General features: G+C 40.5%; 1 protein-coding gene across 1 annotated transcript in view; it reads left to right on the forward strand.

The window, feature by feature from the left end:
* Positions 1–24,413, forward strand: part of LOC124775860 — a 416,537-nt gene that overhangs the window by 209,309 nt on the left and 182,815 nt on the right. The window contains exons 15-16 of the mRNA XM_047250694.1: positions 350–476; positions 1,662–1,786. Coding sequence (XP_047106650.1) covers positions 350–476; positions 1,662–1,786 — 252 coding nt within the window. The remainder of the gene's footprint in view (positions 1–349; positions 477–1,661; positions 1,787–24,413) is intronic.

The raw sequence follows: 24,413 nt of genomic DNA on the forward strand, positions 1-24,413 counted from the left end.
TTCAGTATCCCCTGTTAGTCCTATTTGATATGGGTTTCATACACTTGATCAGTATTATAGGATGGGTCACAGGAGTGATTTGTAAGCAATCTTCTTTGTAGACTGACTGTATTTCCCTGGTTTTCTAGTATTAAACTGAAGTCTACCACCTGTTTTACCCATATCTGAGCCTGTGTGCTCATTCTATTTCATATCCCTACAAAGTGTTACACAGATTCCAACTGTGACTCATTGATATAACAAGGAAGATAGATAAATTATGTGTCTAATGTGTTATATATGAAATTGTCTTTTTTTAAAAAAAATTTGCATGATTACCAGTTGTGTATCATAATTTTAACACTTTCAGGATGTTCCATTAAAAAAAAATGCTGGGAATGTGGCAGCAAACATGTTGAGTGCTGGTTTTGCTCATGTCGCTGTTGTTCGTAATTCTACTGTGTATACTTGGGGAAATGCAGGTCAAGGATGCCTGGGTGAGTTTAGTATTAATATTTGTTGTAAAGTCGTAAAGTATCATCACTACAATGCAAAGAATTATATTGCTACTGTGATAGGTATAGTTTCATTCAAGAAAGCTCTGCATCAAAGGTGATAGATGTCTGAGGATTTAAATCAAACTCTAAATACTCTTCCTATTCCTTCATTTCCGTTGTTTAATGTTTACCAGTTAGCAATTTTTTGTTGTATCAAATGGGGGAGTAGCTAATGGCTCTTCACCTCAAGGCCTGAATCATGGATTATGTAACTCAGGGTGGCACCATGTATGTATAATGTTAAGTCTTTGTTGGGGACTGTCTTGCACAGTTGATAAAATGATGAGTGATTTGAAGGGTTTTCTTGGTGTGATTGATGTAATATTTCAGGTGTCTAGCTGAGTTAGTGACTTCATTTAATGGCAAATTTGGCTAGAAACCTGTAAATGTACCATGAAATAATAAATGATGGACAGAGACTTTCGGTTGATTCACTTGTATTTCATGAGAACTCAGGAAAAGAAAAGTGAGCGATCTTTGATGATGACAGGCAAGTGACTCACCTAGATGTACAAGTTGGAAGGTGGTGAGAACACAGTGAATGTTTGTCAAGAAAGAAATCTGCCGCAACTGGTCTAGGGAATTGTAAGGGTACATGTGAAATCAAGACACCTGTAATACAAAGAAAGAAATCATAGTCCCTGTTTTTGTGTCTTCATTCTCTTTTCTTGTGTCATCCTCGTTGTATGTTGGCACGTGTCATTTTCTTTTCCCTACCCTATTTCTTCTATTCTTTGTGACCATACAGTACATCTCTGTCTCTGCTAATCCTCTCTTATGTATTGTTTGCATTTTCTTGCATGGTAATTAATTCTTTTAATGGGTTTCTTTTCATACTTTGTCCTGTTTTTATCTAGTCATTGCTTCCCTTGCCCCTTTTTTCCATCAGAATTTTGTATTACATGGAGTCATCTGACAATCAAGGCAACAGTCCTTTATTCATCCCTTTATTAAAACTGGGATGAGACACAAGGTAATTTAGAACATTTTTATTCGTTTAGACATTTGTGAAGATTTTTTCTGTGGAGAATGACAGGCTAGCCTCCCTAAACAACTAGTTTTGTTGTATTAATATTTATTTTTATGTTCAAGTAGTGTTGAAAGTTTTCCTCTTTTTATTTACAGGTACTGGTCCAACAATGTCTCGCTTTGGCACTCCTCATGGCCTCTCACTGTTCCCAAATCTGAAGGTGGAGGTGAGCGCTGTGGCTTGTGGGCGCCAACACACTCTTGCTCTTACAAGCAATGGGGTGAGTATTGCCCACGACATGTGATGTATATTTTCAGACACTTATATTTTGAAACAGGTATACATCTGCATTGTCCCAGAGAAAGAAAAATCATTGACGGAAAGTTTTTTCCTCTTATTGTCAGTTTGCACCATTGTACAGTTACAAGTAACAGCCAGATGCATTTATTTCAACTTCTTGTTTTCTGTTCTTTGTCTTAGCTTTCCATAAGTTGTTTCTTCTCTATTGTCCTTTCTGTCATATTTATATTGCCAACACTCATAGCCACAAGCTGAAATATCTCCACATTATTTGGAACTCAATCAGGTAAATCAATAATATGTGCAGTAAAAGATATCACAGAATTCTGGCATGAAATATACTGGAAAACTGGTCATATTGATATGTGTGAGCTCCACTGGTGGTATATAGTGCAGTAAAAGATATCATGGCAGCATTCTGACATGAAATATACTGGAAAATTGGTCATATTGATATATGTGAGCTCCACTTGTGGTATATAGTCTGTCAGTTCAGGAACTAAATTTCATAAGGACACCAACAACACCATCAATGGCTGATTTATGAGTGTGATGGAACAGGTTGTTCATGCTCTTCCATGGGATGCAATGGAGAAGATATGATGTGAAGTAAAGGTAGGTCGTGCACAAATATACGGGTTCAAAGTAATGGTTCACTGAAGTGAACAACAGGACTGAGGAATGACTTCTGAAGAACTGTTGTTCACCATTTACTTTGGTTGTGGTCAGCTTTGTTCCCTAAATGGTCATTCAGCATTCACTTCAGCCGCTCTTCTTCCTGGAATGGTCACTAACCATTCACTTTGGCTGGTCTCATTTCCACCTTGGTCTAGTTTGGCCAGGCTTCTTTCTTGTTCTAATTCTAGTTCCTTCGTTCCTCATTCTTTTTGGGTAGTCACTCATTCCCCATTCCAGTTTAACCTTTTTATAATTATATAACATATATAAAAACTAAGTTGTATGTAATACATACATTTTTTGGGCAACAAAAAGAGAAATATGATTATCTCTTTGTTATTTTGATAAAATGTAAAATGCATGCTTATCATATGGCAAGTTTTTTTTATTTACTTGGTTTAACAACTAGTTTTCAAGATAACTTTTAATCATTTTTATTTATTTATTTATTTAAATCATACTGTCAGAAACTTTATACAGAACTTGCGGTTTTCTTATTTCTTTGAAAAATTAAATTTGATGCTTAGGGAGGCTCTTATTTTTCAGGTTTGGTTTTTTCTTCACACTACTCCCTAATTCACTTTCTTTGCACAAAAGAATGAGCTGTGCATGATTTTGGCTCTGCAGGAAAAGGGGAAGGGGTGTCTCTGCATTTGAAAAATTATAGAACGGTATAAAGTTGCATCTACTTTTTATCTCAAAAATATTTATGCAAAAGGAGCTTCTCAATAAAAAACTTTGTACAATCTTTTGTTGTTGTGGTCTTCAGTCCCAAGACTGTTTTGATGTAGCTCTTTATGCTACTCTATCCTGCGTGAGCCTCTTCATCTCCAAATAACTACTGCAACTTACATCTTTCTGACTCTGCTTGCTGTATTCATCTCTTGGTCTCCCTCTACAATTTTTACCTCCTGTGCTTACGTACAGTACTACTCACATCAAAAAAAAAGTTTTGCATCACCTCAGTTCCGAGAGTTCCAGAACCTGTACAGAAAATTGGAATAGAGATCAACATAAATATCATTTCTGCCCTCTTTATTTCTCATGAAAAGCATACATTGCATGTTGTACCACCATACAGTGAGATCTTCAGAGGTGCTGCTCCAGATTGCTGTACACACTGGTACCTCTGATACCCAGTAGCATGTCCTTCTAGTTGAGCAATGTCGTTATCCTGAAGGGAATCATTCACAAGATGTGCACGATGGGGGTGCAAATTGTCATCCATGCAGATGAATACCTCCCAAATATGCTGCTGATATGGTTGCTCTATCGGTCGGAGGATGGAATTCACTTATTGTACAGCCATGGCGCCTTCCATGACCACCAGCGGCGTACATCACTCGCACATAATACCACCTCAAAACAGCAGGGAACCTCCACCTTGCTGCACTCACTGGATAGTGTTTCTAAGGTGTTCAGCCTGATGGAGTTGCCTCCAAACACTTCTTCGATGATTGTCTGATTGAAGGCATATGCGAAACTCATCGGTGAAGAGAACGTGGCGCCAATCCTGAGCAGTCCATTTGGTATGTTGTTCGGCCCACCTGTACCGCGCTGCATGTGTTGTGGTTGCAAAGATGGACCTCGCCATGGACGTTGGGAGTGAAGTTGTGCATCAGACAGCCTATTGTGCACAGTTGGGAGTTGTAACACAACTTCCTGTGGTTGCACGAAAAGCATTATTCAATATGCTGGCATTGTTGTCAGGTTTCCTCCAAGCCATAATGTGTAGGTAGTGGTCATCCACTGCATTAGTAGCCCTTGGGCAGTCTGAGCGAGGCATGTCATCGACAGTTCCTGTCTCTCTGTATCTCCTCCATGTGTGAACAACATCACTTTGGTTCATTCTGAGACACCTGGACACTTCCATTGTTGAGAGCCCTTCCTGGCACAAAGTAACAATGCGGACATGATCAAACCATGGTATTGACCGTCTAGGCATGGTTGAACTACAGAGAACATGAGCCATGTACCTCCTTCCTGGTGGAATGACTGGAACTGACCGGATGCCAGACCCCTTTCGTGTAATAGGCGCTGCTCATGCATAGTTGTTTACATCTTTGGGCGGGTTTAGTGACATCTCTGAACAGTCAAAGGGACTGTGTCTGTGATACAATATCCACAGTCAACGTCTATCTTCAGGAGTTCTGGGAACTGGTGTGATGCTAAACTTTTTTTGATGTGTGTAAATTGATGAGCCCCTGATATCTCAGAATGTGTCCGATCTACCGATCCCTTTTTTGGTCAAGTTGTGCCACAAATTTCTTGCTTCCCCAGTTCTGTTCAGTACTTCCTCGCTAGTTGTATGATCAACCCATCTAATCTTCAACATTCTTGTGTAGCACCACATTTTGAAAGCTTGTATTCTGTTTCTATGTAAACTGTTTATCGCCCATGTTTCATTTCGGTACGTGGCTACACACCAGACAAATACCTTCGGAAAAGACTTCCTATCACGTGAATCTATATTCAGTGTCAACGAATTTGTCTTCTTTGGAAATTCTTTTTGTGCCATTGCCAGTCTACATTTTATATCCTCTCTACTTTAGCCATCATTAGTTATTTTGCTGCCCAGATAGCAAAAGTCATTTGCTAATTTAAGTGTCTCATTTCCTAATCTGATTTCCTTAGCATCACCTAATTTAATTTGACTACATTCCATTATCCTTGTTTTGCATTTATTAATGTTCATCTTATATCCTCCTCTCAAGACACCATCTGTTCCATTCAACTGCTCTTCCAGGTTCTTTGCTGTCTCTGGCAGAATTACGGTGTCATTGGCAAACCTCAAAGTTTTTATTTCTTCTCCCTGAACTTTAATTCCTACTCCAAATTTTTCCTTGGCTCCCTTTACTACTTCTTCTATGTACATGTTGAATAAGATCAGGATAGGCTGCAACCCTGTCTCACTCCGTTTTCAACCATTGCCTTCCTTTCATGCCCCTTGGTTCATTTAACTGCTATCTGGTTTCTTTACAAGTTGTAAATAGCTTTTCAACCCCTGTTTTTTACCCCTGCTACCTTCGGAATTTCAAAGAGAGTATTCCAATCAACACTGTCAAATGTTTTCTCTAAGTTTACAAATGCCATGAATGTACGTTTGTCTTTTCGTAATTGATCTTCTAAGGTAGGTCATAAGGTCAGTTTTGCCTCTCATGTTCCAACATTTCTCCAGAATCCAAAATGATCTTCCCAGAGGTTTGCTTCTACTAGTCGTTCCATTCTTCTGTAAAGAATTTGTGTTAGTATGTTGCAACTATGACTTACTAAACTGATAGTTTGATAATTTTCACACCTGTCAGCAGCTGCTTTCTTTGGAATTGGAATTACTATATTCTTCTTGAAGTCTGAGGGTATTTCGCCTGTCCCATACATCTTGCACACTAGATGGAAGAGTTTTACATGGCTGGCTCTACCAATACTGTCAGTAATTCTGGCAGAATATTGTTTACTCCCGAGGCCCTGTTTTGACTTAGATCTTTCAGAGTTTTGTCGAATTCTTCTCACAGTATCGTACCTCCCATCTCATTTTCATCTACTTTCACTCCACTTTCCATAATATTGCTTTCAAGTTCATCTCCCTTGTACAGACACACTGTATATTCCTTCCACTTATCACCTTTCCCTTCTTTGCTTGGGACTGGTCTACCATCTGAGCTCTTAATATTCACACAGCTGCTTTTCTTTTCCACAGTTTTCCTGTAAGCAGTATCTATCTTTCTCAAAGTGAAATATTCTTCTAAATACTTACATTTGTTATCTATCTATTCCTGCTTAGCAATTTTGCCCTTCCTGGCAATGTAATTTAAAATTTTTTTTTATCCATTTCACATGCTTTATTTGCGACTTTTAAAGTTTTCTTCTTTCATCAATTAAATTCAATATTGCTTGTTTTTTCCAAGGATTTCTACTAGGCCTTGTCTTTTTACCTATTTAATCCTCTGATGCCTTAAATATTTCATCTCTTTAAGTTACCCATTCATCTTCTACTGTATTCCTTTCCCCTCTTCTTGTCAATCATTCCCTAATGCTCCCTCTGAAGCTCTCAACAACCTCTGGTTCTTTCAACTTATCTAGGTCCCATCTCCTTAATTTCCTACCTTTTTTCCAATTTATTCAGTCTTAATCTACAGTTCATACCAATAAATTGAGGTCAGATTCCACATCTTGAAATGTCTTACAATTTTAAATCTAGTACCTCTCCCCCCCCCCCCCCTCACACACACACACACACACACACACACACACACACACACGGACCTTGCCATTGGCGGGGAGGCTTGCTTGCCTCAGTGAAACAGATAGCCATACAATAGGTGCAACCACAATGGAAGGGTATCTGTTGAGAGGCCAGACAAACATTTGCTTCCTGAAGAGGGGCAGCAGCCTTTTCAGTAGCTGCAGGGGCAACAGTCTGGGTGATAGACTGATCTGGCCTTGTAACATCAGCCAAAATGACCTTGCTGTGCTGGTACTGTGAACAGCTGAAAGCAAGGGGAAAGTACAGCCGTAATTTTTCCTGAGGGCATGCAGCTTTACTGTATGGTTAAATGATGATGGCATCTTCTTGGGTAAAATATACCAGAGGTAAAATAGTCCCCCATTCAGATCTCTGGGCGGGAACTACTCAGGAGAACATCGTCATCAGGAAAAAGAAAACATATTATAGGAATCGGAGTGTGGAATGCCAGATCCCTTAATCGGGCAGGCAGGTTAGAAAATTTAAAAAGGGAAGTAGATAGGTTAAAGTTGGATATAGTGGGAATTAATGCAGGTCAGTGGCAGGAGGAACAAGACTTCTGGTCAGTTGAATACAGGGTTATAAATACAAAATTGACTAGGGGTTATGCAGGAGTAGGTTTCAGAACAAAAAAAGAAAAAGAAAAAAAATGGGAGCACGGGTAAGCTACTATGAACAGCATAGTGAATGCATTATTTCAGCCAAGCTAGATACGAAGCCCATGCCTACCACAGTAGTACAAGTTTATATGCCAAGACTATGCAATGCTTCCTAACAACAAATTGCCTCCGATGAGTGTGACGTGACTGACAGTACTGGTACTCCAGAAAATTTACATCCGAATCTGGACATATGAAGGTGATGAAGAGATTGAAGAAATCTATGATGTGATAAAAGAAATTTTTCAGATAGTGAAGGGAGACAAAAATTTAATAGTCATGGGGGATTGGAATTCGATAGTAGGAAAAGGAAGAGAAGGAAAAGTAGTAGGTGAATATGGAATGAGGGTAAGGAATGAAAGAGGAAGCCGCCTGGTAGAATTTTGCACAGAGCATAACTTAATCATAGCTAACACTTGATTTAAGAATCGTGACAGACGGTTATATACATGGAAGAGGCCTGGAGACACTGGAAGATTTCAGATAGAATACATAATGGTTCGACAGAGATTTAGGAACCAGGTTTTAAATTGTAATACGTATCCAGGGGCAGATGTGGACTCTGACCACAATCTGTTGGTTATGAACTGTAGATTAAAACTGAAGAAACTGCAAAAAGGTGGCATTTTAAATAGATGGGATGTGGATAAACTGAAGGAACCAGAGGTTGTAGAGAATTTCAGACAGATCATTATGGAACGATTGAAATATTGAAGGCAGCAGCAGATCAAGTAGGCAAAAAGACGAGGTCTATTAGAAATCCTTTGGTAGCAGAAGAGATATTGAATTTAATTGATGAAAGGAGAAAATATAAAAATGCAATAAATGAAGCAGGCACAAAGGAATACCAGGGTGTCTACGACCCGGGACAACCGGGAGATCCAGGAAAAACCCGGGAATTTTTTCATCCGGGAGAAAACCGGGAAAAACCCAGGAATTTTTTAGAGTTCCAGGAGTCTATTATTGTTTTAGTTGTCAGTTAATTTTTTCTGATTTTGAGTGGTAAGAATCAGTACTCCAACAAAGGATATTACTGTATCCCACTTCTGCGGAATAATACTGTAGCAACAAAACATGAACGAGAGGGGAAAAAAACGAGAATAAAACTTAAGTCACAAAGGAAATGCGCCATAAACAACAGCAAAACATAGTGCTCATACAAGCGTCTGCCAACAGCAAAGTGTGTCAAATGCTTTAGGAAGACTATGCAGTGCTTACTAACAACAAATTGCCTCCGATGAGCATGACGTGACTGACAGTACTGGTACTCCAGAAAATTTACATCCGAATCTGGACATATGAATGTGCACTTTAAGCCGAATTATGCATTTTAGTATGGTTCACGAAATTCCGATATTCTTGAAGTATCCTCTGATGTCTTGTTTCTTTTGTTACATAGTGCAAGATCTTTTAACGTTTTACACATACGAACACACGAGCTTTCTGCGTCATCGTAGCTGCGCATGAGCAGTGGCGCCTGTTATCTGGCACTCTCTGGTAACTGCTGTAACAAATCAATTTCTAACAGGTCACGGGAAAACATTGCGGATGGTGGTTTGAAAAGCGTTACTTTCAAAGTAAATTTACTTTTACACAAGATGAACAATGTGCGAGAATGTACGATGAATTTCTTAAATCACAGAGCGTTTGACTCTCAATTAAAAATCAACTCTTTGAGGACGACCATCTAGAAGAGTTTCGACCCCAGAAGATCTGAAATTTACGTCGTTATTAAAAATTTTACTGGCACATTTGTGTGATATATCTGAAAGTGTAACACACGCAAAAAAGATCAACATTATATGTGGAAGCTTAGCGTCTCTTGCAGCTTATTAATCTTCGAGACCATGATAATATGTGAAAGCTTTGTTTTTCTTGTAGCAACACTATGTATATTAATTTAAACCATTAACTTTTCCTGTTTGTGTTTTCGCACTACTTGAGAGTGATCTTGCTATTGGCTGACTACCTCAAGTGTCCTATGCTGTCATCGGCTGGCGAGATCACGTGACATGAGCTATGACTGGCTTACGAAAGCGCGTCGCAATCTCGATTTCAATGCTTTGGAAAATAACATGCGGTGTATGGTGGGATTCGAATTTATACCTTCATAACACACCGTACATGTTCCTGCACGTCAAAGATCTTTCCAAAACGTGTTCCCCCCCCCCCCCCCCCCCCCCCCCCCTAGTGTCGGGAAATTCTATGTCGGCATATAAAACCATAAATATTCAACATTCAAAGGACTGATAAGTTTCACAGTGCCGAGGGAAAGTATACTATAACTTAACACAGGAAAAGTGTATGTTCACCCGGGAGAAAGTGTGTTTTCAACCGGGAATTTTTTTTCCTTGTCCCTGTATACACCCGGAATACAAATGTCTCAAAAATGAGATCGATAGTAAGTGCAAAATGGCTAAGCAGGAATGGCTAGAGGACAAATATAAGGATGTAAAGGCATATACTACTAGCGGTAGCATAGATACAGCCTATAGGAAAATTAAAGAGACCTTTGGAGAAAAGAGAACCACCTGTATGAATATCAAAAACTCAGATGGAAAACCAGTTGTAAGTAAAGAAGGGAAAGCAGAAAGGTAGAAGGAATATGTAGAGGGTCTATACAAGGGCAATGTACTTTGAGGGTAGTATTTTGGAAATGGAAGAGGACGCAGATGAAGATGAAATGGGAGATGTGATATTGCATGAATAATTTGACAGAGCACTGAAAGATCTAAGTCGAAACAAGTCCGCAGCAGTAGACAACATTCCATCAGAACTACTGATAGCTTTGGGAGAGCCAACCATGACAAAACTCTACCATCTGGTGAGCAAGATGTATGAGACAGTCAAAATACCCTCAAACTTCAAGAAAGATAAAATAATTCCAATCTCAAATAAATCAGGTGTTGACAGGAGTGAAAATTACTGAACTATCAGTTTAATAAGTCACAGCTGCAAAATACTGGCACAAATTCTGGACAGACAAATGGAACAACTGATAGAAGCCGACCTTGGAGAGGATCAGTTTGGATTCTGTAGAAATGTTGGAACACTGGAAGCAATACTGACCCTATGACTTATCTTAGAAGATAGATTACGGAAAGGCAGATGTACTTTTCTAGCATTTGTAGACTTGGAGAAAGCTTTTGACAATGTTGACTGGAATACTCTATTTCAAATTCTGAAGGTGATGGGTCAAATATAGGGAGGGAAAAAGCTATTTGCAATTTGTACAGAAACCAGGTGGCAGTTATAAGAGTCAAGGGGCATGAAAGGGAGGCAGTGGTTGGGAAGCGAGTGAGACAGGGTTATTCAATCTGTATACTGAGCACGCAGTGATAGAAACAAAAGAAAAATTTGGAGTAGGAATTAAAATCCATGGAGAAGAAATAAAAACTTTGATGTTTGTCAATGACATTGTAATTCTGTCAGAGATGGCACATGACCTGGAAGAGCAGTTGAACGGAATGGACAGTGTCTTGAAAGGAGGATATAAGATGAACATCAACAAAAACAGAATGAGGATAATGGAATGCAGTCGAATTAAATCAGGTGATGCTGAGGGAATTAGATTAGGAAATACGACATTTAAAGTAGTAGATGAGTCTCTTTTGAAAGTATTTGTATGGACTGTTGCCATGTATGGAAGTGAAACATGGACAATTAATAGTTTAGACAAGAAGAGAATAGAAGCTTTTGAAATGTGGTGCTTCAGAAGAATGGGTAGATCACATGACTAATGAGGAGGTACTGAACAGAAATGGGGAGATGAGGAATTGGTGGCACAACTTGACTAGAAGAAGGGATTGGTTGGTAGGACACATTCTGAGGCATCAAGGGATCACCAATTAAGCATTGGAGGGAAGTGTGGAGGGTGAAAATCATAGAGGGAGACCAAGAGATGAATACACTAAGCAGATTCAGATGGATTTAGGTTGCAGTAGTTACTCAGAGATGAAGAAGCTTGCACAGGATAGAGTAGCATGGAGAGCTGCATCAAACCAGTCTTTGGAAGGAATACAACAACAACAACCACCTCAACCTCTGTCTAGCCATCATATAATCAATCTGAAACCTTCCAATGTCTCCAGGCCTCTACCACATATGCAGCCTTGTTTAATGGTTCTTAAACTAAGTGTTGGTTATGATTAAATTACATTCAATGCAAAATTCTTCTAAATTACATTCAATGCAAAATTCTTCTAAGTTTCTTCCTCTTTCATTCATTTCCCTCAGTCCATATCCACCTACTATTTTTCCTTAACGTCCTTTTGCTACTGGCAAATATCAATCCCCCATCACAATTAAATTCTCATCTCCTTTAGCTATCTGAATTATTTGTTCTATCTCATCTATATTTCTTCAATCTCTTCACCTATAAACCTATTATTAACTAAGTGTGTCATGCAGACATGGTGACAAAATCAAATTTTCTTTGAAAAGTACTCATTTATCAGTACAGTCTCTGTTTCATCTTGGAACGTTATGAACTGCTGAGACACAAGCTGAGAATCAAATATAGCTACTGATCCTTGTTTTTTCTATTACAGTGTTCCATGAATGTGAAGCCTGTCTGAACTGGATCATTTACAAGCCGTAGTTTAGTAACTAGGTGTAGAACATTGACGACATCTTCATTTTCATGCCGCTATGAAGAATCTGTCTTTAAGAAATACGTATGAAATTCATTTAAAGGTACTCTTATTTTATTAGAAATAAACTGTTCAACTCCATCATTCATAATTTTTGGGATTTGATCGATTCCTACTTGCGTCCTTATATATTTTTAACTGTTAACTATGCTTCACAGTTTGCTGTAGTAACTGTTTTCAATTTCATTCAGAAGATTTAAGTGACAAAGCAAGGGACAGGAACCATAAATTATTAAATTATTTTTCAGTTTTTGTGAAGCCTCACCTGGGAGATCACTATTGATAACTCTCTCTCTCTCTCTCTCTCTCTCTCTCTCTCTCCCCCCCCCCCCTCCCCCCCTCTCTCCCCCTCCCCCCTCCCTCTCCCCCCCTCTCTCTCACCCCCCTCCCTCCCTCCCTCCCACCCCTATCTCTTCTCTCACCCTTAGCTTTCTTTGGGTGATGTATGTATCCCATTGGAACACAGAAAGATACTCAGCAAGATAATTCTTTGAGAAATGATTCCTCAGGTAATTCAAAAACTACGAATATAATCCTCTCATATATCAAAGTATGCCTATCCATATAGCAGAGATGCTGAGCCACAAATAGGCACACCAAAAAGCTGTTACAATATAAGCTTTTGGCCAACAAAGTCATCTTGGATTTTCCATTGTTTGAAAGTGTGTGGTGTGTGTGTGTGTGTGTGTGTGTGTGTGTGTGTGTGTGTGTGTGTTCAGTCCAGAGACTGGTTTGATGCAGCTCTCCATGCTACTCTATCCTGTGCAAGCTTCTTCATCTCCCAGTACCTACTGCAACATACATCCTTCTGAATCTGCTTAGTGTATTCATCTCTTGGTCTCCCTCTACGATTTTTACCCTCCACGCTGTCTTCCAATACTAAATTGGTGATCCCTTGATGCCTCAGAATATGCCCCACCAACCGATCCCTTCTTCTAGTCAAGTTGTGCCACAAATTTCTCTTCTCTCCAATTCTATTCAATACCTCCTCATAGCAGAGAAGGGGAAAAAAGACTAATGGGCACATTGATGGAATAGAAGGCTGTGTAGTGCTGGATTGGAAGCAGGGAAGGGACAGGTAGGTGGAGGACAAGGGACTAGTGAAGGTTTTGGCTAGGGTGTTGTGAGACCATAAGATATAGTGCAGGTAGAGTTCTCACCTGCCAATTCAGAAAAGCTGGTGTTGGTACAAAGGATCCAGATGGCACAAGCTATGAAGCTGTCATTGAAATGAAGCACGTTTTGCTGGGCACCATGTTCAGCAACTGGGTGGTCCAGCTGTTTGTTGGCCAAATTTTATTTCTGGCCACTCATGCAGATAGATTGCCTTTTAGATGTCATGACAATGTAGAAAGCAGCACAATTGTTGCAGCTTAATTTGTAGATGACATGACTGCTTACACAGGTAGCTCCGTCTTTGATGGCGTAGGAGATGCCTGTGACAGGACTGGAGTAGGTGGTGGCAGGAGAATGTATAGGACAGGTCCTTGCATCTGATCTATAGCAGGGATATGAGCCATGAGGCAGCAGGTTTGGAGCAGGAGTGGATTAGGATTGGACAGTAATATTGCATAGGTTCAGTGAGTGGTGGAATACAGTTGTGGGAGGGGTGGAAAGAACAGGGGGTAAGATATTCCTTGCATCAGAATATGATGAGTGGTAGTTGAAACCCTGGTGGAGAATGTAATTCAATTACTCCAGTCCTGGGGGGTACCGAGTCAATAGGGGAGTGCTCCTTTGCCTTTGTGGCTGAGCGTTTTGGTATGTGGAAATGGCAGGTGATTGAAGAGAGAATGCACAGAAGATCTGTTTGTGCACCAGGTTTGGAGGGTAATTTTGGTGTGCGAAGGCTTCAGTGAGACCCTTGTTATGTTTGGAGAGGAACTGCTTGTCACTAAAGATGCGGTGATCTTGTGTGGCTAGGCTGTATGGAAGGGACTTGTCATGGAATAGTAGGCAGCTGCTGAAGTGGAGGTACTGGTGGCAGTTGGTAGGTTTAATATGGATGGAGGTACTGACGTGTTCATCCTTGAGGCGAAGGTCAGCAACAAGGAAGATGGCTTGATGGGTTGGGGAGGAATAGCTGAAGCTAATGAGGGAGAAGGTGTTGAGGTTCTGGCGGAAGGTGATTGGCTTACCTCACCCTCAATCCAGATGACGAAGATGTCATTGGTGAATTTGAGCCATATGAGGGGTTTAGAATTCAGGGTGGCTAGGAAGGATTCCTGTATATGACTCATTAATAGGTTGGTGTCATGCGTGTGCCCATTGCTGTACAATGGATTTGTTTCTAGGTGACATCTTCAAAGGAGAAGTAATTATGGGAAAGGATATAGTTGGTCATGGCGGTCAGTAGGGAGGTGAAGGTTTGGTGTTAGTTGGGCATTGGGAAAGGTAGTGTTCGGTAGTGGCAAGGCCATGAGCATTGGGGATGTTAGTGTAAAGGTAGGTGGCATCAACAGTGACAAGCAGGGTGCCATGTGGTAAATGGAACAGGAAATGTGAAGAGTTGGTGGAGGAAGTGGTTGGTTTGTTTTCTATATAAGGTTGTAGATGGTGGTCGATAGGCTGTAAGTGTTGGTCCATGAGAACAGAGATTCTCTCTATGAGGGCACAGTAACCATTGAAATAGGGCATCCTCTGTGGTTGGGTTTACAGACTGTTGGAAGCATGTAGAAGGTAGAAGTCGGTGAGTGGTAGGGGTGGGGGTTGGGGGGGGGGAGAGAGAGAAAGTGGGGGGGGGGGGGGTTCTGGGATGGTCCTAAGGATTTGAGGAGGAACTGGAGATTCTGCTGGATTTTTTGAGTTGGGTCACTGTGCCAGAGGTTGTAGGTGGATGAATCTGACAGCTGGCAGTGTCCCTCTGCTAGGTGATCCCTGCAGTTCAAAACCACAGTGGTGGACTCTTTGTCAGCAGGTAATATTATAAGGCCAGCCTCAGCTTTCAGATGGTGGATTGTGGTTCTTTATGCAGATAAAAGATTGGTTTCCATGTTGAGGGATTAGGGAAATTAGGTTGAGGCAAGGTTTAAAGTTAAGAAATTCTGGAATGTTAAAAGGGGATGATTGAGGGCAATGGGCATGAATCAAAGTTGGATGGATGATTGAACTGAGTCATGCAGGATTCAGTATTGATTTTGGGTTGAGTCTGATTGGAAGGGAACAGTATTATGAAAAGGATAGATTGTTACTCACCATATAGAGGAGATGTTGAGTTGCAGACAGACACAACAAAAAGGCTGCTATACATTGAAGATTTTGGCTGAAAGACCTTCTCATAAAATAGAAAATACACAAACACAACTCTCTCTCTCTCTCTCTCTCTCTCTCTCTCTCTCTCTCTCTCTCTCTGAAATGAATATTGACAGGTTTTGTAAGAGATGTGGCAGATCTGGTAAAGACCCTCCTTCTCATAGGCTGCCCCCCGTCATTCAGATACCACAATAGTAAGCACAATGTCAGAATGGATGGTAACAACTGTGATCAGATTTTTGGGGACATAGAGCATGTGATTTAGCAATGTGTTGTTCAGTACAATGTTGGAGGCAACAAGGGAAAGATGAGGAAGCTTTGATGCATGTAAGGATTTAGTGAATGTTGTCGCCCTAAGGGCTTGCCAGTGAACGAATTGGTCATCTTCGTTAAAACTTTTCTAGGCCAATTTCAAGACCAGGTTTCATCCATGATAGGTTCTCATAGTACAGTTAATGATTATTATCAGACTGTAGGGAAAAAGTCATTAACTAGAGTACTTTTATTGAATTAGAGTTTTGAGTAAAAATTACATCTTTGATAGGCAATGGCGATTCAGTGGGGGAAGCTTTTTTAAAAGAAAGGTTTGTGACACTTTGTTGTTATTGGCTGCAGCAAATTTTTGTTGCCTTAGATGGGTTAAACATTTTATCTTTAAGAGATTGGTGTGACTGGATTTTTCATGAGTGATAGATGCCAACTTGTGAAAACTTTTTAACAAAATTCTAAGGACCACAATTAAGTGAGGAAACTTGGAACTTACTATGACCCCCTGCATATCATTCTCATAGGGACCACAGATACAATATTTAACTCATTATGATGTTCACTGAGGTCTTTAGGCACTCATTCTTTCTGCGCGCCATATACAAATGGAATTAGAAGAAACTGTAATACTTGGGGTGCTGTGTAAAATACCCTCTGCCATGCATTTCACAGTAGTTTGTAGACTGTGGTTATAGATGTAGAAAGACATTGGTGATGCTGATGAGAGTTGGACTAGAGATGGAGATGGATAAGAACAGCACTGTAAAAGGTATAATCAAATGGTGGAAAGTCTAGGATTGAATAACTATGATTTGGAAAGGTTAGACTGCCACTCGTCACATAGAGGAGGTTTCGAGTCGCAGACAGGCAAAGTGAACATGTGCCTGTCTGCGACTCAACACCTCCTTTATGTGGTGAGTAGCAATTTACCCTTTCCATATTGTTGTTATTGTAAAAAGAAGATATGATAAGTTGTAGACATGAAGTTTTTGCATACTGTTACAGTCCACAGTTGACACCAAATGGTACTATCTTGTAAAACACAAGGAGCAGTCAGTTGCATATTTTATGTAGAAACAGAAATTACCCCTGTGGATAGAGCCAGATGAAATACATAAGTTGAGGACACGTTTGATGTTGACAGGATGTTTGCATTTCCAAATCTGCTATGTCCTTTTGCCCATTCTCTAGCCATATGGTTTGTATCCTTAAGACTGTCTCTGTTATGAGACTTCTGCTAGATACTCTCTTACTTATCACTCTTAAGATCAGTGCAGTAATATATAGATAATTTGTGTAATGTATCAGATGATATGCACTGACTGTTCAAGTTTTATTTCGTAGTTGTGATGGGTACTAATTTGTTGGTCCAATATGCAGCCAATGAATAAGTTCTGCAAAACTCAACAATGACAGTGTTGCCAGTCATTGTGCATCAGATCCTCACTCTGTCCTTTCTTTCACTGTCATTGTTTTCCATTACTTTTAATTTTTGTATTTTTATTCTGTGATTCTTACTTGTTCTACAGCAGTCGGTTCGGTTCCTTTGCTTTTCTGTTGTTGTCCGCTTTTTGTCTAGCATAGTGTACATACAGCATTCGTATCCTTCCTTTCAGTTCCCATGCACCAGTCCTCAGATTTCCAAACCTACTTTTCAGGCATAATTTTGTTGTTGATTTTACTCTCACTTGTCTTGTTTAGTCTCTCTTGACTTGGGATACTGGTTGAAATTCATACCTAGTATCCTCCAGCTTACACTCTCTGTACTTATTTAATGGAACCTCTCATTCTGAAAACTTGTGTTTGTGTCACTTTCCTATTGAGCTTGTGTCTGCTGCCATGTTGATTGTAGAAGTTTTCCTTTTTTAACAAAAGTTAGTAAACAACTTTTGCAATACAGAATAATTTTTTTACTCAAAGTTATTCACACAAAATTCAGCGTATTGTATTGTCTGCCAAAACTATACAGGATGATTCCATGATGATCTTATAAACTTTCAGAGATGATGGAGAACGATTTTGTTCTGAGCCCATACTTGCTGGACTTCTTTTCTTGTTGTGGCTCATACTACCCCCGAACAAGTGCTCCTAGCTCTTAAGGTATGCAATTTACAGTCCATGTTCACTAGACTCATTTTTCTTGTGTTGGTCCTTACTATCACTTCTGAAAGTTGCCTACCCTACAATCTTAGCAACAACAGTATCAGTGCATGTATAACATCGTCAGAGGAATCAGAACAATTTTCCTTTATAACTTTCAGCTCTGACATTTCTGGACCAATGTCCCTTACCTCAGATTGATACATTTACTCTTCTCCATTATCTCTAAATGTTTGTAACAACATCATGGAGTTACCCTGAGAATGAAGCCAGTATCATTACATGTCTGTTGGTGCTGGCCACATACATCATAGAAAATTATTTCCCTTTCATGTGTGTCTCCATTTGTGCAAATAATATGGTCACATGAAGCAAATTTAGAGCCATGTGGCTGGCACTCAGAAACCTTAAACCTAATGAACTTAGATAATTAATGTAAACAGAATCAGTTATTGCATTTTGATTTTCATTTGGTCGTTTGAAATGCTCTGTTAAAGGCAGACATTGTCTGTATACCACTGTTCAGTGAATATTTACTGAATTATTTACTGGACTTTTCGAACATCACTGAGTGAGGTGGTGCAGTAGTTAGCACACTGGACTCAAATTTGTTAGGACGACAGTTTAAACCCACATCTGGCCATCCTGATTTAGGTTTTCCATAATTTCCCTAAATCGCTTCAGGCAAATGCTGGGATGGTTTCTTTGAAAGGGCGTGGCCGACTTTTTCCGCATTCTTCCCTAATCCTATGGGACCGATGATCTTGCTGTTTGTTCCCCTCCCCCGAGTCAACCGTCCAACCAACCATCAAACATCCCTTCACCACATCGGAAACATACAATACTTACTTTTTGATAGAAAGGGATTTGTAGACTGTTGCAGGTACACTCTCATATTCACACACTCACTCCTTGTTTTGTGGCTTGATTTGAACATCACAATGAAATGAAATTTTACTCTCAATAATAATGTTATTCACTTAATGTTACATACTCTTGATCATTCATGGAATATTTATTTGACCCCTGACTTGCTCTGTATTACCCGCTTTTCCAAAAAGAAGATTACCATAAACAAAAACAAAACTTTTCACTTAAATGTTGGTTGGGCCACCCTCTCCCCAAGGGGAGGGGCAGGTTCAGCGGCGTTTCCGGCGCACAAGGCGGAGGGTCAATGTGGAGGCTGGCCGTGTGGCATCGCCCGCTCTGCCTGTGAGTGGACATGTGGCCGCTCCTTCAGCAAGGTCCGAGCAGGCACACGGGGGGAGGGGTTTATTAGTTATTGGGAGCTCCAACGTTAGGCGGGTGATGGAGCCCCTTAGGGAAATAGCGGAAAGGTTGGGGAAGAAGGCCAGTGTTCACTCTGTCTGCTTGCTGGGGGGGGTCTCATCCGAGATGTGGAGGAGGCCCTGCCAGTGGCGATAGAGAGCACTGGGTGCACCCGACTGCAAATTGTTGCTCATGTCGGCACCAATGACTCCTGCTGTCTGTGTTCAGAGGTCGTCCTCAGTTCGTACAGGCAGTTGGCGGAATTGGTGAAGGCGGAAAGCCTCGCTCGCGGGGTGGAATCTGAGCTAACTATTTGTAGTATCGTTCCCAGAACCGATCGTGGTCCTCTGGTTTGGAGCCGAGTAGAAGGCTTAAACCAGAGGCTCAGACGATTCTGCGGAGATCTGGGGTGCAAATTTCTCGACCTCCGCTATCGGATGGAAAAATGTAGGGTCCCCCTGAATAGGTCAGGCGTGCACTACACACCGGAAGCGGCTACAAGGGTAGCGGAGTACGTGTGGAGTGCACGTGTGGGTTTTTTAGGTTAGAGAATTCCTTCCCTAGGCCCGGCAAGACGCCTCCCGAGACGCGGCAAGGTAGGAGTAGGCAAAATGCAACAGGGAATAGCAATATTAATGTGTTAATACTAAACTGCAGGAGCATCTATAGAAAGGTCCCAGAACTGCTCTCATTAATAAACGGTCACAATGCTGAAACCAGATGTAAACCATAATGAAATCCTAAACTCAGATTGGAATGTATACCGCAGAGACAGGCTGGACAGTGAAGGGGGAGGCGTGTTTATAGCGATAAGAAGTGCTATAGTATCGAAGGAAATTGACGGAGATCCGAAATGTGAAATAATTTGGGTAAAGGTCACGGTTAAAGCAGGCTCAGACATGGTAATTGGATGTCTCTATAGGCTCCCTGGCTCAGCAGCTGTTGTGGCTGAGCACCTGAAGGATAATTTGGAAAATATTTCGAGTAGATTTCCCCACCATGTTATAGTTCTGGGTGAAGATTTTAATATTCGGGATATAGACTGGGAGATTCAGACGTTCATAACGGGCGGCAGGGACAAAGAATCCAGTGAAATTTTTTTAAGTGCTTTATCTGAAAACTGCCTTGAGAAGTTAAACAGAGAACCGACTTGTGGCAATAACATATTAGACCTTCTGGTGACAAACAGACCCGAACTATTTGAAACAGTTAACGCAGAACAGGGAATCAGCGATCATAAAGCGGTTACTGCATCGATGATTTCAGCCGTAAATAGAAATATTAAAAAAGGTAGGAAGATTTTTCTGTTTAGCAAAAGTGACTAAAAGTAGATTACAGAGTACCTGACAGCTCAACACAAAAGTTTTGTCTCAAGTACAGATAGTGTTGAGTATCAGTGGACAAAGTTCAAAACCATCGTACAGTATGCGTTAAATGAGTATGTGCCAAGCAAGATCATAAGAGATGGAAAAGAGCCACCGTGGTACAACAACCGAGTTAGAAAACTGCTGCGGAAGCAAAGGGAACTTCACAGCAAACATAAACATAGCCAAAGCCTTGCAGACAAACAAAAATTACGCAAAGCGAAATGTAGTGTGAGGAGGGCTATGCGAGACACGTTCAATGAATTCGAAAGTAAAGTTCTATGTACTGACTGGGCAGAAAATCCTAAGAAATTTTAGTCTTATGTCAAAGCGGTAGGTGGATCAAAACAAACTGTCCAGACACTCTGTGACGAAAATGGTACTGAAACAGAGGATGACAGACTAAAGGCCGAAATACTAAATGTCTTTTTCCAAAGCTGTTTCACGGAGGAAGACTGCACTGTAGTTCCTTCTCTGGATTGTCGCGCAGATGACAAAATGGTAGATATCGAAATAGACGACAGAGGGATAGAGAAACAATTAAAATCAATCAAAAGAGGAAAGGCCGCTGGACCTGATGGGACACCAGTTCGATTTTACACAAAGTACGCGAAGGAACTTGCCCCCCTTCTTGCAGCGGTGTACCGTAGGACTCTAGAAGAGCGTAGCGTTCCAAAGGATTGGAAAAGGGCACAGGTCATCCCTGTTTTCAAGAAGGGAGGTCGAACAGATGTGCAGAACTATAGACCTATATCTCTAACGTCGATCAGTTGTAGAATTTTGGAACATGTATTATGTTAGAGTATAATGACTTTTCTGGAGACTAGAAATCTACTCTGTAGGAATCAGCATGGGTTTAGAAAAAGACGGTCGTGTGAAACCCAGTTCGTGCTATTCGTCCATGAGACTCAGAGGGCCATAGACACGGGTTCACAGATAGATGCCGTGTTTCTTGACTTCTGCAAGGCGTTTGATACAGTTCCCCACAGTCGTTTAATGAACAATGTAAGAGCATATGGACTATCAGACCAATTGTGTGATTGGATTGAAGAGTTCCTAGATAACAGAATGCAGCATGTCATTCTCAATGGAGAGAAGTCTTCCGAAGTAAGAGTGATTTCAGGTGTGCCGCAGGGGAGTGTCATAGGACCGTTGCTATTCACAATATACATAAATGACCTTGTGGATGACATCGGAAGTTCACTGAGGCTTTTTGCAGATGATACTGTGGTGTATCGAGAGGTTGTAACAATGGAAAATTGTACTGAAATGCAGGAGGATCTGCAGCGAATTGACGCATGGTGCAGGGAATGGCAATTGAATCTCAATGTAGACAAGTGTAATGTGCTGTGAATACATAGAAAGATACATCCCTTATCATTTAGCTACAAAATGGCAGGTCAGCAACTGGAAGCAGTTAATTCCATAAATTATCTGGGAGTACGCATTAGGAGTGATTTAAAATGGAATGATCATATACAGTTGATCATTGGTAAAGCAGATGCCAGACTGAGATTCATTGGAAGAATCCTAAGGAAATTCAATCCGAAAACAAAGGAAGTAGGTTACAGTACGCTTGTTCGCCCACTGCTTGAATACTGCTCAGCAGTGTGGGATCCATACCAGATAGGGTTGATAGAAGAGATAGAGAAGATCCAACAGAGAGCAGCACACTTCATTACAGGATCATTTAGTAATCGCGAAAGCGTTACGGAGATGATAGATAAACTCCAGTGGAAGACTCTGCAGGAGAGACGCTCAGTAGCTCGGTATGGGCTTTTGTTAAAGTTTTGAGAACATACCTTCACAGAAGAGTCAAGCAGTATATTGCTCCCTCCTTTGTATATCTCGCGAAGAGACCATGAGGATAAAATCAGAGAGATTAGAGCCCACACAGAAGCATACCGACAATCCTTCTTTCCATGAACAATACGAGACTGGAATAGAAGGGAGAACCGATAGAGGTACTCAAGGTACCCTCCACCACACACCATCAGGTGTCTTGCGGAGCATGGATGTAGATGTAGATGTAGATGTAGAATGTTGTGAATCAGATAGTTTTCTTTACTTACTGCCACCTACATAAAGTGGTAGTGGCAATACATGTCACTATGTCTCACTAGCTATTAACAGTTTTCACCCTGCATAATTTGAAAATAGTGGTATCTGATATGACTGAACTATTATAATCATAGCCAGATAGACATTATGTTTCAAAAGAACCCTGAAATCTTAAGTGATTTATAATATTAGTCACTTGAATTTTCCGTAGGTCTGATGAGGTATACTGAATGCAACGTGTTCTCTTTGAAACTATCACCAGCTCTGAATTCAATATTCAGTGGCAATTTTTCACTTCAAAGAAGTCTAATCAGAGTTTTAATGATGATAATTTTTAATATGCAGCTAGCTGCCTTAGTACTATCCTTGCCTTAGTGTTATTGCAGAGAGACAGTTGCATTATTTCATCAAAAAAATTATGATAGCTTAAATTTATGTTATGAACTCCTTTATAATATGGCCTTGATATTCAATAATGTTGCTTGGCTTGTGTGTTCTTTGAGTCTCTGCCAGATTAGAACAACTGTTTTGATACTGAAATTGCATTGGTGGTTTTCATGATCACTTTTCTTAGTTACAAACACAGAACATGGTATTCACAACCACAGATTAATATTTAATCATCAAAACTTGGGCAGTGGTTGTCATGGTGTTGAGTCAAAAAGAATCCGCTAATCCCAATAATTTTCTGACAGTTCCATCATATGCTTCATACTCAAAAAGTATAAAACAAAAATCGAAGATAATCCTACATGGCACTTTTGCTTGTACATGTGTCTTACACTAAGAACTTTTTGCAACAAGAGTGGTGCATTGTCAGAAGAGACTACATGTTCCAGATTTCCTGCAGGGACTGTTGTGCTGCAGTGAGGATAACAAGTGCAGCATGGGGTACGAGTGAAATGGCGTGGTGGCTGGAAACATATTTCAGAAGTGAAGTACATAGGACAGTATGATTATTGTGGGTAAAATGTATAAACTGCGGACATATTCGCTGTGAAATTGCTGTGGTATATGGACCACGTTCTATGGGTTAGGGTGTGGAATGTCAGAAGTTTAAACATGTATGGAAGCTAGAAAATCTGAAAAGGGAAGTACTAAGGCTCAATCTAGGTATAGTAGTGGACAATGAAGTGAAGCGGAAAGAAGACAAGGATTTCTGTTCAAATGAGTATGGTGTAGTATCAACAGCAGCAGAAAATGTTACAATGGGAGTAGGATTTGTTATGAACGGAAAGGTAGGGCAGAGCTTGAGTTACTGTAATCAGTTCAGTGATAGGGTTGTTCTAAACCAAATCAACAGCGAACCAGCACTAACGTGATAGTTCAGGTATATAAACCAACTTCGCAAGCTGAAGATGAAGAGATAGAGAAAGTGTATGAGGATATTGAAGGGGTAATTCAGTACATAAATGGAGATGAAAATCTAATAGTCTTGTGGAACTGGAATGCAGTTGTAGGGGTAGGAGTGGAAGAAAGGGTTATGGGAGGAGATGCGATTGGTCATAGCAATGAGAGAGGAGAAAGACTAATTGAGTTCTGCAATAAATTTCAGCTAGTACTAGTGAATACTTGTGTTCAAGAATCACAAGAAGAGGAGGTATGCTTGGAAAAGGCTGTGAGTTATGGGAATGTTTTAGTTAGATTACATCATGGTCAGGCAGAGACTCCAAAATAAGATACTGGATTATAAAGTGCAATCAGTGAAATGGTCCCTCTTTTGGCTGGGATCAAATGCTGAACTTGAGTTATTTGCTTCATATAGTTGATTTGTTGCTGTCGCTGTTGCTGTAGAAAAAGAATAACTGAAATCCTGGTATAACAAAGACTGACCAAGTGAGTAGTAATGCCCACTTTAATTCATGCCAGATATGATTTTGAGTTTCAGCCTAGTTTATTTCTGTGTTGAGGGCATTCCAGCAATAAGAACAGCCATGGTAGCACTGTACAAAGTAGGCACAGTGTGTGCCTTTAAGAATCGGGTACATGCTTACAAATCAGATTGGCACTCAGGCCACCTCGAAACCGTGAACAGAACTGGGGCACGACATGGTTCCACATG

This window comes from Schistocerca piceifrons, chromosome 2 (genome assembly GCF_021461385.2).
Source record: "Schistocerca piceifrons isolate TAMUIC-IGC-003096 chromosome 2, iqSchPice1.1, whole genome shotgun sequence".
NCBI lineage: Eukaryota > Metazoa > Arthropoda > Insecta > Orthoptera > Acrididae > Schistocerca > Schistocerca piceifrons.